General features: G+C 38.9%; 1 protein-coding gene across 1 annotated transcript in view; it reads right to left on the bottom strand.

Annotated features, from left to right (window-relative positions):
* The window catches only part of PICK1 (protein interacting with PRKCA 1), a 624,859-nt gene that overhangs the window by 61,978 nt on the left and 549,949 nt on the right, over positions 1 to 12,932 (bottom strand). The window contains exons 7-8 of the mRNA XM_072421156.1: positions 9,765 to 9,818; positions 4,113 to 4,175 (exon numbers count right to left, since the gene is read on the bottom strand). Of these exons, the coding sequence (XP_072277257.1) occupies positions 4,113 to 4,175; positions 9,765 to 9,818 (117 nt within the window). The remainder of the gene's footprint in view (positions 1 to 4,112; positions 4,176 to 9,764; positions 9,819 to 12,932) is intronic.

The following is a 12,932-nucleotide window of genomic DNA, read 5'->3' on the forward strand; positions in this document are numbered from 1 at the left end:
GGATAGGTCATGGTATCCCATGCCTGAGTTGCAATGCGCTAAGGATTTGCCCACTTTGGATCACTGGCACTGTCCACAATTTACTTCCATAGCCAGCAACCTTTTGCCGTTCCTTGTTGCCTTTGGAATCCCTGTGTTTAGCGGGGAATCCCCTGAAAGGTTCCTTGTCTTACTCGTACCAGGCACTGTTAGCTGTACATGCACCCGAAACTCCTGGCTTTGTGACCGGGTGGGAAACAGACTTGAAAGTGAAATTTTCAGAATCTCAAATAGATATGTTACTCCATTTTAGCCACAAGGCTGCATGTTTCAATAAATACCAGGAGATGAATTACAAGCTCGCCACTCAGTGGTATAGAACGCCCTCTAAATTGGCTAAGATCTACCCCCATACTGACAATATCTGCTGGAGATATTAAAGATAAACACGCTTTGGCGTTACTCCATGTCTCCGATACGTTGAAAAAGGCAAACAAAAACTCTATTACGACATCTCTTGAATGCCGCAAAGGCATGCATTCTTGCAATGTGGAAGTATGACAAACCGCCAACCCTTGAGTACTGGCTAAGGAGGGTGGCAGATGTTTACCGTATGGAAGACCTGATGACAGCTGGGACGAATCAGGCCGATAAATTTATCTAGACCTGGTATTACTGGGTTCAGTTTAGTACATCTGCAGAATATGGTAGATTGGCAGGTGACTCTTTTTGTGAAGAGTGAGTTATTGTGTTTGATTGTAAAGACTGAACTGACACATTGCATTATCTTAATGTGTTTGGGTATTTGGCTTGTTTTCTCCGGACATTGTTTTCATATTATTATTATTATTATTATTATTATACAGTATTTATATAGCGCCATCATATTTCGCAGCGCTGTACAGAGTCCATAGTTGTGTCACTAACTGTCCCTCAAAGGAGCTCACAATCTAATGTCCCTACTATAGTCATATGTCATTAATGTAATCTAGGTCAATTTAGGGGGAGCCAATGAACCTAACTGCATGTTTTTGGGATGTGGGAGGAAACCGGAGTACCCGGAGGAAACCCACACAGACACGGGGAGAACCTGCAAACTCCATGCAGATAGTATCCTGGCTGGGATTCGAACCTAGGACCTAGCGCTGCAAAGGCCAGAGTGCTAACCCCTGAGCCACCGTGCATTGTTTTTTCGTGCATTGTATAACCTTCCCTTTTTTTTGTCACGTAAACCATAGAATATCTCAATAAAAATATTTAAAAAAAAAAAAAAAAAAAAAAAAAAAGGAATCTTGGGAGTTACAGGAGCGACTTCTAGCAAGGGGATATAGTAAGAAACTCCTTTTAAAGAGCTTATAAACAAGCTCTTTCACGAGACAGATATTCTTTTATTACACAAGAAAACCACCTGTAGAGGTGAACAAATTTAGGACTATAACTACATTTATTAGTCAACATTTGGCAATCCAAAATATTGGGAAAACATTAGGATATCCTATTTAGTGACCCAAAGAAAAAGAAATTCCTACCCCAACCTCATGTACAGGAAATCAGCTTGCCTAAGAGATACTTCACAGCCACTATTCAGATTCACCTAGGGAACCCCATGACTCATTGGGACCAGGCACTGTGTAACGTGACAAATGTCCCTGGCTCAATGAGCAGAGAAATTTTCCATTATCGAATAATAAGTGGAATAAACTAAGACACCAAATAGACTATTCGACTACAGGGATCCTATATTTGATTTCATGTGTCTATGGCAAGACACATGAAATGTGTCTATTTCTACATGGGTAAAACTAAAAGACTAAAAGACAAACTTAGAAAACAAGTAAAACTAAAAGACAACTTAGAAAACAAATCTATGAACACCTCTATTTGATCAATACAGGTAAAATGATTACTCCCATTAGTTACCACATTGGCACAGTACACGATTTCAATACTATTATATCATTAGTTATATCATTCTCAGTTTTGGAAAGGATTTTTCCTAACCTTCCTTTCCTAGAGGTGGCAATATTGATACAGCCCTTCTCAAGGCAGAAACAAAATAAATTTATAACTTGAACGCCCTGGTACCACCTGGCCAAAATATTTTGTTGTCTTTCAAGCCTTTTCTTTACCTTTGTACTCCAGTATATAACATGTATTCTGTATTATACTTATGCACCTCCTTCCATAGCAACACGATTGTGTGTTAATTTATTCAAGTTGTGAATTACTTTGTATATCAATGATTTTGTTAGATACAATGATGTGTAATAATTAACTGTACCACCCTGCCTTAATTTATCATCACCACAATGAGTTTCAACAATTCAAATGCACTAATAATTATTCTACTGCAGAATAGATATATATCACATTTTATCACAATTATTGCTACTTTTGATATTGTTCTTTTGAAAGATGATTTTCTATGAATGCATCATAGTCATGTTCCTTTGACATATCTAAGGAAATTGGTTTCCAGATACTATATTTATTAATTCACACTATCAATTAGACCAGTAATGTATTTATAAAATGTCAATCATCTCCCTTCTAGTCACTGTTTCAATTTAGTATTACATCATGAACTCATCTTTACCTCAATACCTGTTTTTATAAGCTCTAGGTCTCTGCGAGGGACGGGGGGGCGTTTCCCCCTTTACCTATATGGGATGCCACCTTCTGGTACTTACTGCAATCCCCTCCCTCCTTTGGGCATCAGGGAATACCCTGATGCCCAGGACCTGACAAGATGGGAGACCCATCTAAAGCAACCTATAGTAATTGCTGAAACTAGCTCCTGAGGGAGCCTATTCCACATTTTTACAATTTGAGCTCTCTATATGGACCATTTTTATATTTTTACAGGGTGATCATATCTCCAAAGCCGAGTTCCTACATTCCTTTTTTTTTTTTTAACCTTTTATAGGTTTAATTGCCCTTCTCTACACTCTATCCAATTCCACATGTTCTTTTTGTGAACCGGTGCCCAAAACTGAAGTGCATATTCCAGATGTGGTCTGACCAATGCTTTGTACAGGGGCAGGGCTAGCTTTAGATATTGCAGCTTAGCATTGCAAGCTATTATTAAGTCTATGATCCCACTTTTGTATAATATATCTAAAGGTGGTCAGATTCTTAAATTGAATCAAAAAGCGATTCCACGTCACATCCCACTTCGCATAGCGACTAGTTACAAGAGAAAATATGGAACTTCAGGAAGGGACTTTGTAGGCACTGAATAGGAAAAAGCTTAAATTTTATTAACAACATTAAAAATCATAAAACCAACCAAGTTAATCACTAACAATTAGCTTCTAAAACCCCAAGTATTCAAATATTAAAAGTAATGTGGTCACATATGCAAAATTTTACAAACACAGGATTTGAAACCTTTCGCGGATGTTGTCTGCTTCATCAGGAATCAATTGTGAGACTTAATTATTGTAGATGCACACATACCAAAAACGAGTGAGAGGGCTTGGGAGCCATGACCTGGTGTTCTCCTTGCAGTTTGTAGTGACCTCTAGTGAAATAGTTTGGTGACCTCTATGGTCTCTGGCCTATGACACCTTCTGGAGACACTTTTTATACCCAACTTGGTCATTTAGTCCTAATTAGTCACTTCTTGTGTAATTATATTTCCTAAAACTGCTTTATCTGTATTCAAAACAATACTTTTTAGGAACTATTAGAATAGTATTTTTTTTTTAACATTGTTTACTTGAACAAATTTTTAGGCACATACATTTACATCCATCACACTATACATATGCTATTGTTTTTTTTCTTGGCCAGTTTAACAGATCTAAATTACACTAATATTTAAACAATAAATCATGATGGAATCTTTGAATATTTTCCTATAAAGCAAGACTTGGGCACAAAAGGTTATTTGTACAGATATAAAATCCAGTGTCGGCCAAAATTTCTGCCTAAATGCACTCCTTAGTAACTTGCCTAAAACCTATGGCTGAGATGAATTCAAATATTTCTAGAAATTATTATAAATATTATTGGAAACCGTGCAGGTGTTAAGAGTATCACAGAAGTGGTGCATGTGTATTTTGTCCCAACCTGCATAGCCAATGCAATACTATTTAATATATAATGTGTTACTATGAACCAGTTCTTACCTCTATGCGTTTGTGAGAGTTCAAAAAATGTTCGCAACAGACGTTTGGTATGCTCCATCATGCCTAGATAGGTTAGTAATAAGAAAAAAAATGTTTAAAACTTATTGCATAGTTAATTTGTAAAATAAAATACTAAAGTAAGAAAACTGCAATACCTGCCTTAACTCAGGAAATGTATTTCACAATAATTCCTTTTTTACCGCACAATGTCCTCAGTCTATCTAGAGTGACTGAACCCAAGAGTGCTACTGTGAGTGCAGAGAATCAAGACCCAAACCCAACCCACAGGCCTTTCCTGATCTTTTTAACATGGAGGAACCATTGAAATAATTTGGTCTTCAGGGGACCTTTTTTTTTTATAATTTCCATATCCACAGCTCACAGTATATTAGTGTGGTGAACCATTTTAAACATTACTGTAGTTTACCTTACAAAAAAGCATTAGTTTTAGAAGAACTGCAAAATCATGTACAATGTTTTATCAGGCTGTGTTAATTATTTGAAAATTGAATGTTAACATTTAAGTTACGAAGTCAAACATTTTTTAGATGTGTGTATATATATTTTATTAGACTGTGTGAGAATTTATGGGAAAAATACCCACACATTCCTAGTAGAGGTTTTGGGACAAACTAAAATGGTGCCTGTACTAGGCATATGAAAGGCAGAGGGAGATTTTGGATAAAATGTTGCTGTCATGCAGGTGTGACAAAGCATCTTTTTAACATAATGTCCTCAGCATCGTGACGTCAACACATGTATGCAAGGACTTTGCCTAACACTTCACCCACAGCATTAGTGATAACACATAACTATGCTCACCAACACATCACCCAAAGCACATTTTTGAACTTGAAACCACATTACTAAAAGGCTCCTCTGCATCCCTTGCCACTGCATTGATATGCACTTCCGAAATTAACAGGTTTGAGAGCAACATTTGTTTGAGATGTGTCTTGATACAACAGGAGAAAACAATTCTAGTTACAACAAATATTCAGTCTTCCTTCTTGTTTGTTGGGGACATAACAAGTGATCATTGGATCAATGAGAAAAAAGGGACATCCACATAAATTCCCTATAAGGTGCATAAAACATACCACAAAAAAGAAATCAAACAATCTCTCCCAATTCCCACCACCACTTGGAATAGCTTACTAAGTCTACATTCTCTTTACAAAATAGTGGACAGAATACCACGTTGCTGCCTTGTAGGTCACAAGACAGATGTCTGATGCATAGAGTGCCCTAATGGGATCAACCATAGGGTGAATCAAGCCTCTATGTTTAGGAGCATAAGACTGAGGTATGGTTTGCTATATTTATCTAAAAAGGCCTGTAGGTAAACCTTAAAGTGGATACTACTTGTACCTATATTTGAAAGCCTGTGTTTTGGGTGAAGACTTTTTCATCCTGCTTTTGTTGAAGTTGATGCAATCTATGATCACTGCACAAATTTAGTTCCAATAACAAGGCTTCCACCCTCCATTAGCATCATCCAGAAATCAGGTGCATGTGCAGCCAAAATGCAATCCAGGCCACACTTTGTATTGCAAGTTCCCATGGGGCTGTGATATGTGGCTTTTTATCCCCTGGTCATCAGTCACATGGGGTTTGAGGAGGAAAACCGGAAATACATATGCTTCACTATCTAAACAGTGTACTGTGGCTTGAATTCAGTGTTTGGGGGTCATCTGACAATCTGCCGGCAGCCCCAAGGCTCAAAAAAAAAAAAAAAATCTTACTTTTATTGGTCCACATTGGTTGAGTTTTGTCGCAGATAGTGTTTTGGTGAAGAGGCAACTATTTGTGAAAGCTTTATAGAAACGAGAGATCAATTTAGTGTACACAGGAGAATATATTTGATATAGTACACGGTGCACAGAAATTCTAGATGGAAATAAATGTTTTGATACAATGTTGAAGTTGAAGATACTTGTAAGAATTCTTTAATAGGTAATAAGTAACTAGTTTGGAGGAAGAGAAATGGACTAAACCCTTTAGCGGTCATTATTACATTACAATACCCATTTCTCTCCACTCTACCAAATTAAGATTTGGAACATAGATTTCCAGAATATCCAGAAAATTCGATTATTTTCAAATATTTAGTGTAGTGTCTGCTTGGAAAAACTCAGAACTTCCATATTGCGGGAAAGAAAATACAATAAGGTGGCTCAGTAGAACAGAAAAAAAAGTAAAAGACATAAAAAAAATCTAAAGATAAAAGATCGATGATCTGAAAAAAATAACGTGAACAGCAATAGCTGCAAAGTTATAAGGGAAAAATCCAATAGGATGTAATTGAAACGTAAAAAATACCAAATTAAGTAATTGTCTCTCCAAAGTGGTTCCTTTAAACAGATTAATCAGCACTGCATCAAAAATAAAAACTATAAGGTTGAAAAAAATACAGTTAGTTGACAGTTAAAATGGCAATGGAATTGTTAAGGGATTTAACAGATAAGTGTAGACCGTATTCATCCATTTAAGGTCCACTCTGATTGGACAGTAGAGAATGGTTTAGGGGATCGCTGTGGTTGGTCTTCTATAACAATTCCCCAAGAATATAAAGTGTTGTTGCCTGCTTCCAAAGAGAAAACTGTTGTTGTTTTGCCATTGTGTGTTAATAAACAATTACGTGGGGAATCCCTATTTATAAGTGGTTTGCTGCTGCCAAAGTGCTTTTGTGAGAGGAAGTCCCACCTCTTGATCCCAAATCTTGTTGATCAAGTTTTGAAAGTAGAGAGGACATGTCATGTTGTAAAGATGATCTGAGTGAAATCAACATGTCCTTAATTGTTGAATCAGATACTGCCTGACCAGTAGTGGGAAATCTCTCAATAAATGTGATATTGTCATTAGCATCTACCAAATTAGTAATGGGTCGCTAATTTGGAAGGCTGCCCACTGAAGTAGAGTGCCACTTCGTGCAGAGGATGCACCTAAGAAGTCTAAGGCCAACAGTAGCTGACTTTCATGTTGAGATGCGGGAGATTGAGAAGCCGTGGCATTTTGGGAAAAGGCCGGCAGAGTTTTCTGGCTGCGATCTTTGTTTGCTCTGTTTCAGCATGTCTGCAGTTGCAGTGTCCAACCAGCTGTGATACAGTGCTAAAGTCGCATTAAACTTGTGTTAAATTCGCACAGACTCGGGTTTAGGTGGCCATATTGCCTGGTCGCCAGGTCTGGCCCCGTCATTTTGGCTATTCTACAATCTATTCGAATCAGAGTATTTCTTTTTCATCTCTCAGGTTTTGGTTGCTTTTTTTAAGCATGGGAGATCATTTTTGCTCAGCAGCTTATTATTTTCTGCACTTCTTGACATTTTTCCCCTCTCCAATTGAATTAAAAGTTTAAGTATGCTGTTCTTCTGAACAATATCTGGAACAACCCATTTTACTTAGATTTCCAGAGAGAAATGCACTGTAACCAATATGTACAACATTTGCTGCCCTCCTTCCCTAAATAAGGGCCAATTTCCCTAAAGGAATAAAACAAATTGTATGGAAATAAAAACAATTGTGAAGATTTTAAGCTTTAGTCGCTTTTTTCCACACTTTCACTACTATTATTCTTAACATCACTGTAGATCCAGCCTTCCTGTGCCAAACCTAGTTTTGCATTAAGTTGAAATGGCAACAAATCTATGTTTCAGAATGGTTCTGCCTGCCAGAGTAAAGTGTTTCAACTCTGCTATTGTATGCTCTTCTGAGAGGGGTGCTCTCCTCCTGTGTCATTGTTTGTACAGGTCTGTCATTTGCATTTATTATTACTCCAGGACATTTTTTTATGACTTTTTTTATTAGTAAAACATCTGAAAATTAATCGGGTTAGCGGTTAAGGTAAAAATTTACGCTTATAGCTTTTTACTGGAGTACTCAGTGTTAGGACAATCCTACCGGATGCTCCAACAATAGTCAACCATTATATGTACATCCAATCTACCCCGATACTGCCCTTCCATGACCTTCAAATCTTGGTGGAATTGTCCACCTTGCTCATCACTGACTGCACCAAGGTTTTCCAGGAAGTTAGAAAGATGGCTTTGCAGAAAATGCACCTTGACGCTCATATTGCAACCAAGCATTCTGTAGCTCTCCAAGAGGTTATGGACAATTTCTGTGTAAATATTTGCTCGTGTGTTTCAAAAAAAGGCCTTGACAATGGCTTTGAATGATAACCAAGCATTCTTTTCTGACATATAAAAAAATAAAAAACAAAATGACATATATAAAAATAAAAAACAAAATAAGGTACTTGAAACAGTCTCCTTCACTTGGCAAAGCTTTAACAAACTGCTTCACATCAGATCCAGTTTCATGTGCAGAGGTGGGAATATAATATTCTTTCTATCAACAAGTGGTTCATGTAGAGTGTTTGGGTCACCTGGTTTTAGGGCAGTACTTGGAGGAATTCCTTTCCACCCAATGCCTTTCACAAACTCTGCTGTCCCATATGCACAGATAACAGGGTACTTGTTGTATCCACGTTGCTGACCACGAAGGAAACATACCATTTTAAGGTCAACACAGATGACCCAATTGTGTTGGTAATATAGCAACATCCATACATACTTAAATGGGAAACTATTTTGGATAGGGAACATCCACTAGATATTTAGTAGATACCATGGTGACCAGCTCATAAAAGTACCTTATGCACATTATATAGAAAGAACATAAATATTTTTGATGCATTATCTCCCCTGCTTAGCAATTTTGGACTTTCATAGAGACAGTCCTTTTTAGCATCTTAAGTTAATGCTCTTTTGTCCCAACTGGTTGAGGTTCCTATCTACATGGACCCAGTTACACATTTATTAGGACATCCTTTAACCTCTCTGGCAGTATGAATACAAAGTATTTATAAATGTAAAATCGGTAAATGTAAAAATACCTAGTATTACCGCCTTCCAGCCCCACGGTCCCGCTCCCCAGCCACACGCTCGCAAGCAGATGCTCAGCCGACATCTGCTTCCTCTGGCCTTGTGTCCCCAACGTTCACACACCGGGGACACAGATGCTGGCCGGGCACAGCTAGGTTACACAAATGCCTAGCTGGCTTCGCCAGGATAAAAAGATGCTGGGCATCGTTGGAGGACGCCCCAGGCACTGCTTACCAGGTAGGTTTTTAAACTCCCTGACAATTCCGAGTGTGGCTTGGACTACGGTGATCATCTTGCTTTGTTGTATATGTAAGTTTTATTTCTTGTTTTGCACACTAGACAAATTCTCATGCCCTGACATTTACTGAAACATGCCCTGGTGAAGTATGAATAACTGAAACTTTGAAACACATGCACCTAGAGGATTCACAAGAGAATATCGCATTAAATGTCACATTCACTGCTTTAAAGACACCATTTATGGACCCCTAGAAGTAGATTGTTGCAGGCTGCCATGAACCCTCTGGCTTTGAATCTAAGTGGTTACAAACTGACTATAGCAGTAGTGTTCTTTATTCACTTTGAGGATCTTTTAAAATTTATAAATCCACATTAAAAGCACCTGCAAAAGTTGAAGATGGTTTCTTTAAAGCTCTATTGTTTGTAAACAACATATACCATAGCTATTTTGACACCAACACAAAAAAATACACAACATCAATAGTCAAACAAAGCATAGCATAAACCATTATAATATAGAAATGTACCTTTATAAAATTCTGATGTCTTCTCCAGCTCTTCCAGTTTTTTCACCAACCCATCTGCATTAAAAATATTTTTTTTCAAAATGTGGTAGCAATGTTTTTCTAAAATCAACTTGGTATAATACCATGTGGTGCCATTGCTGACCTACTCCTAAAAGTGGTAGTTGCCTGGCTAATATGCTAACCCAGCATATTATTTATGAGTTATATGTTCATGAGTTAATACTCTAAGGAAGTACAAATTTTAGAAAAGTCAGAGCAGCCAAAATTACTTGTGTAAGAACTGTCCATCAGGTCTGGAAGATTGTGGCTCATGTTGACAAACTTTGCTATCCACAATTAAAGTCTACTTCCAGGTGCGGAGCCAACTGAGGTGGACGTGATACACATTGGCTCTTCAAGGACACAGATTTTCTTGCGCACCTGATATCAGGTGTCACTACCACGGAACAAGGTAGGCGGTTGACATTTTTAGAAACATAGCTCAGCAATGGCAGCCTCTGGTTTTCTCATGACAGCCTTGCCTAAACAAAGAATAATGTAAAATGTAAATTAGATGTAGAATAAACCATCTATTAATTACACTGACAGATACAAAACACTTTAAACCAACAGGAACAGTAAGTTTTTTTGATGTTGTTTGTAAGCAACAATGTAACCAACCTTGTTACTATCCAGTGTTTACTTTTGCAAGAGAAATGTCAGGCTACACCTACATCATTAGGTAAATGCAGATGTCAGTGCAGATAAATAACGTGTTGAATATTTTATATACCCTCATAGTTCTCCCCAGTTCTCTTTGGGGGGCGGGCCGCCCACCTGCTGTGATTATTCCGCCCGGCACATTTTCAGCAGCTCTAAACGGACACCGGAGAGGCTGCTCTGCTCGCACCGTTCTCTGCTGATAAGAGCTGATAGCTGATTAGAGCTGGGCAGAGTGAGAAGAGCACAGCACAGCTATGGGGAGATCAGGACACAGGCTGTCCCCCCCCCCCCCCCCTCCCCATAGCTGTGCAAAGTGTTTTAGAAAAAAAAAAAGTAACATCGTGCAAACAATATCTACGCCCAGTGGGCGTGTGTAATGACATCATCAGAGCAATGTGTGTATAAATGCAGCATGTCACATTCCTCAGCCTTACAGCTCCCTGTGTATAAACCATCATATCCTCTAAACTGTATGTCATAATGACTTGAAATTTTCAGGGAACACTTATAGTTAGCACGATTCACAATTTCAGTACCCCAGCTTTTACAAATTTCATGAATGGGGATCAGAATTGTAAAATCTTGTAAAAATACAAATTGGGGACCACGGGACCACTTACACAGAATGGAGAATTGGGGAAGGCCCCCTAAATTTATACTTATCTCTCACAAATCTATAACTAGATTATATCTAGAACTATGTTACCCCGTCTGCTTCTCTTCTTTGAACCCCAATTTCCCTAGATTGGTGGGGTGTACAAAGCCTAAAATGTAGGTGCGGGGGGGGGGACAATTTTCTATGGAAAACGCACTGCCCTGTTACACATTACTGCCCATTTCTAACACTGGAAACCCAATTTCTCCGTAATGGGGGGGGGGGGGGGTGTAGGAAACTAAAAATGTTTGGTTAACACCTGTGGATAACACCCTAAAGTTTTGTCACAATGGCATTATTAGAACAAAAAAAAGTCTACCAATCAAAACAAAACTGGGGTTTAGGTACTGGTAGGGTAAGTCATGTGTAACAGGGCAGCGTGTTTTGATGGGCAGACTTTATGTATTGATGCCATGGAGATGAAAGTTTGGGGGGTGTTAGCCACAAATGTCCCCCACTTGCTCCTTTAATTCTGTTTACCTGCACCTCTCTGTTCTAGAGAAATTGGGGTTCAAGGTAGCGAAGCGGACACTTTGATGGGCAGAGGTTTTTATGTTCTAATGATGCCATGCTAATGAAATTTTAGAGGTTTATACATCTGTTCCCCACTTGCATCTACATTTTCAGTTTCCTGCACCTCCCCATTCCAGATAAGCTGGGATTCAAAGAACAGAAGCAGAAAAGGGCAGCATAGTATTACAGTTAAGGTTTGGTGAAAGGTAGGTAAAATATTTAGAGGGGCCACCCCAATGCTTCTTACTATGTAAGTGGCCCCAGGGGTTCTTATTTTGCATTTTCCATTTTGGGCTCCTAGGTGCACTTTCTTACAAAACAGCAACCCAAATCTTCCAAATTGCACAAGTTTTTAAACTCATGATCCCACTATTTTGAAACTCTTGAAATAAAAAAAAAGGAATGTTTGTTATTAGCTATGAGAGTCCCCTGTGTACCCTAAAAATTTTAGGTAATTACAACCAACAATTTAGGAGATCTAAAGAATTGAACGCAATGAGTTGTTAGGCTGCAGAACATGACAAGCAGACTTTACATACACAGCGATCATACTGCGGATGGATAAATTTCACAGGACGTTTTTGTCCTACCCTGTCTGTTGTCTGTCCTACCCCCATCTGCGATCACATGCATGATGCTCTTTGTGTTACCTAGGTATAGAACTAGGAGGTGACATCTGAAGTTAGGCTGAATTCACATTGGCAGTAAGGTTGCATTTGCTGCGTTTACCCCTCACATTGCCAGGAACCACTGCTGCTTGAAAAACTGCTAGGCTTGAAAAGCCCAGCACTTACCGCCTGTTACCAATCCCAGGTGCCCAGCACTTACCGCCTGTTACCAATCCCAGGTGCCCAGCACTTACCGCCTGTTACCAATCCCAGGTGCCCAGCACTTAACGACTATTACCAATCCAAGCTGCCCAGCAGTTATCACCAGTTACGAATCCCAGGTGCCCAGCAGTTATCACCAGTTACCAATCCCAGGTGCCCAGCAGTTATCACCGGTTACCAATCCCAGGTGCCCAGCAGTTATAACCGGTTACCAATCCCAGGTGCCCACCAATTATCACAGGTTACCAATTCCAGGTGCCCACCAGTTATCACAGGTTACCAATCCCAGGTGCCCAGCAGTTGCCAAGAAGTAGTCACTCAGGAGGGGCATTTTTTACTGCCAATGTGAACTAAGCCTAATTTGTTAAGCCACATCACAATATTACACTACTACCATGTATTACATTATTAAAACATGGAACTCTAGGGAGTTGGAATAAAATGCACAGCACTGGACGGTTTGTACAT

The sequence above is a fragment of the Pyxicephalus adspersus genome, chromosome 8 (assembly GCF_032062135.1).
Source record: "Pyxicephalus adspersus chromosome 8, UCB_Pads_2.0, whole genome shotgun sequence".
In the NCBI taxonomy this organism is placed as follows: Eukaryota; Metazoa; Chordata; class Amphibia; order Anura; family Pyxicephalidae; genus Pyxicephalus; species Pyxicephalus adspersus.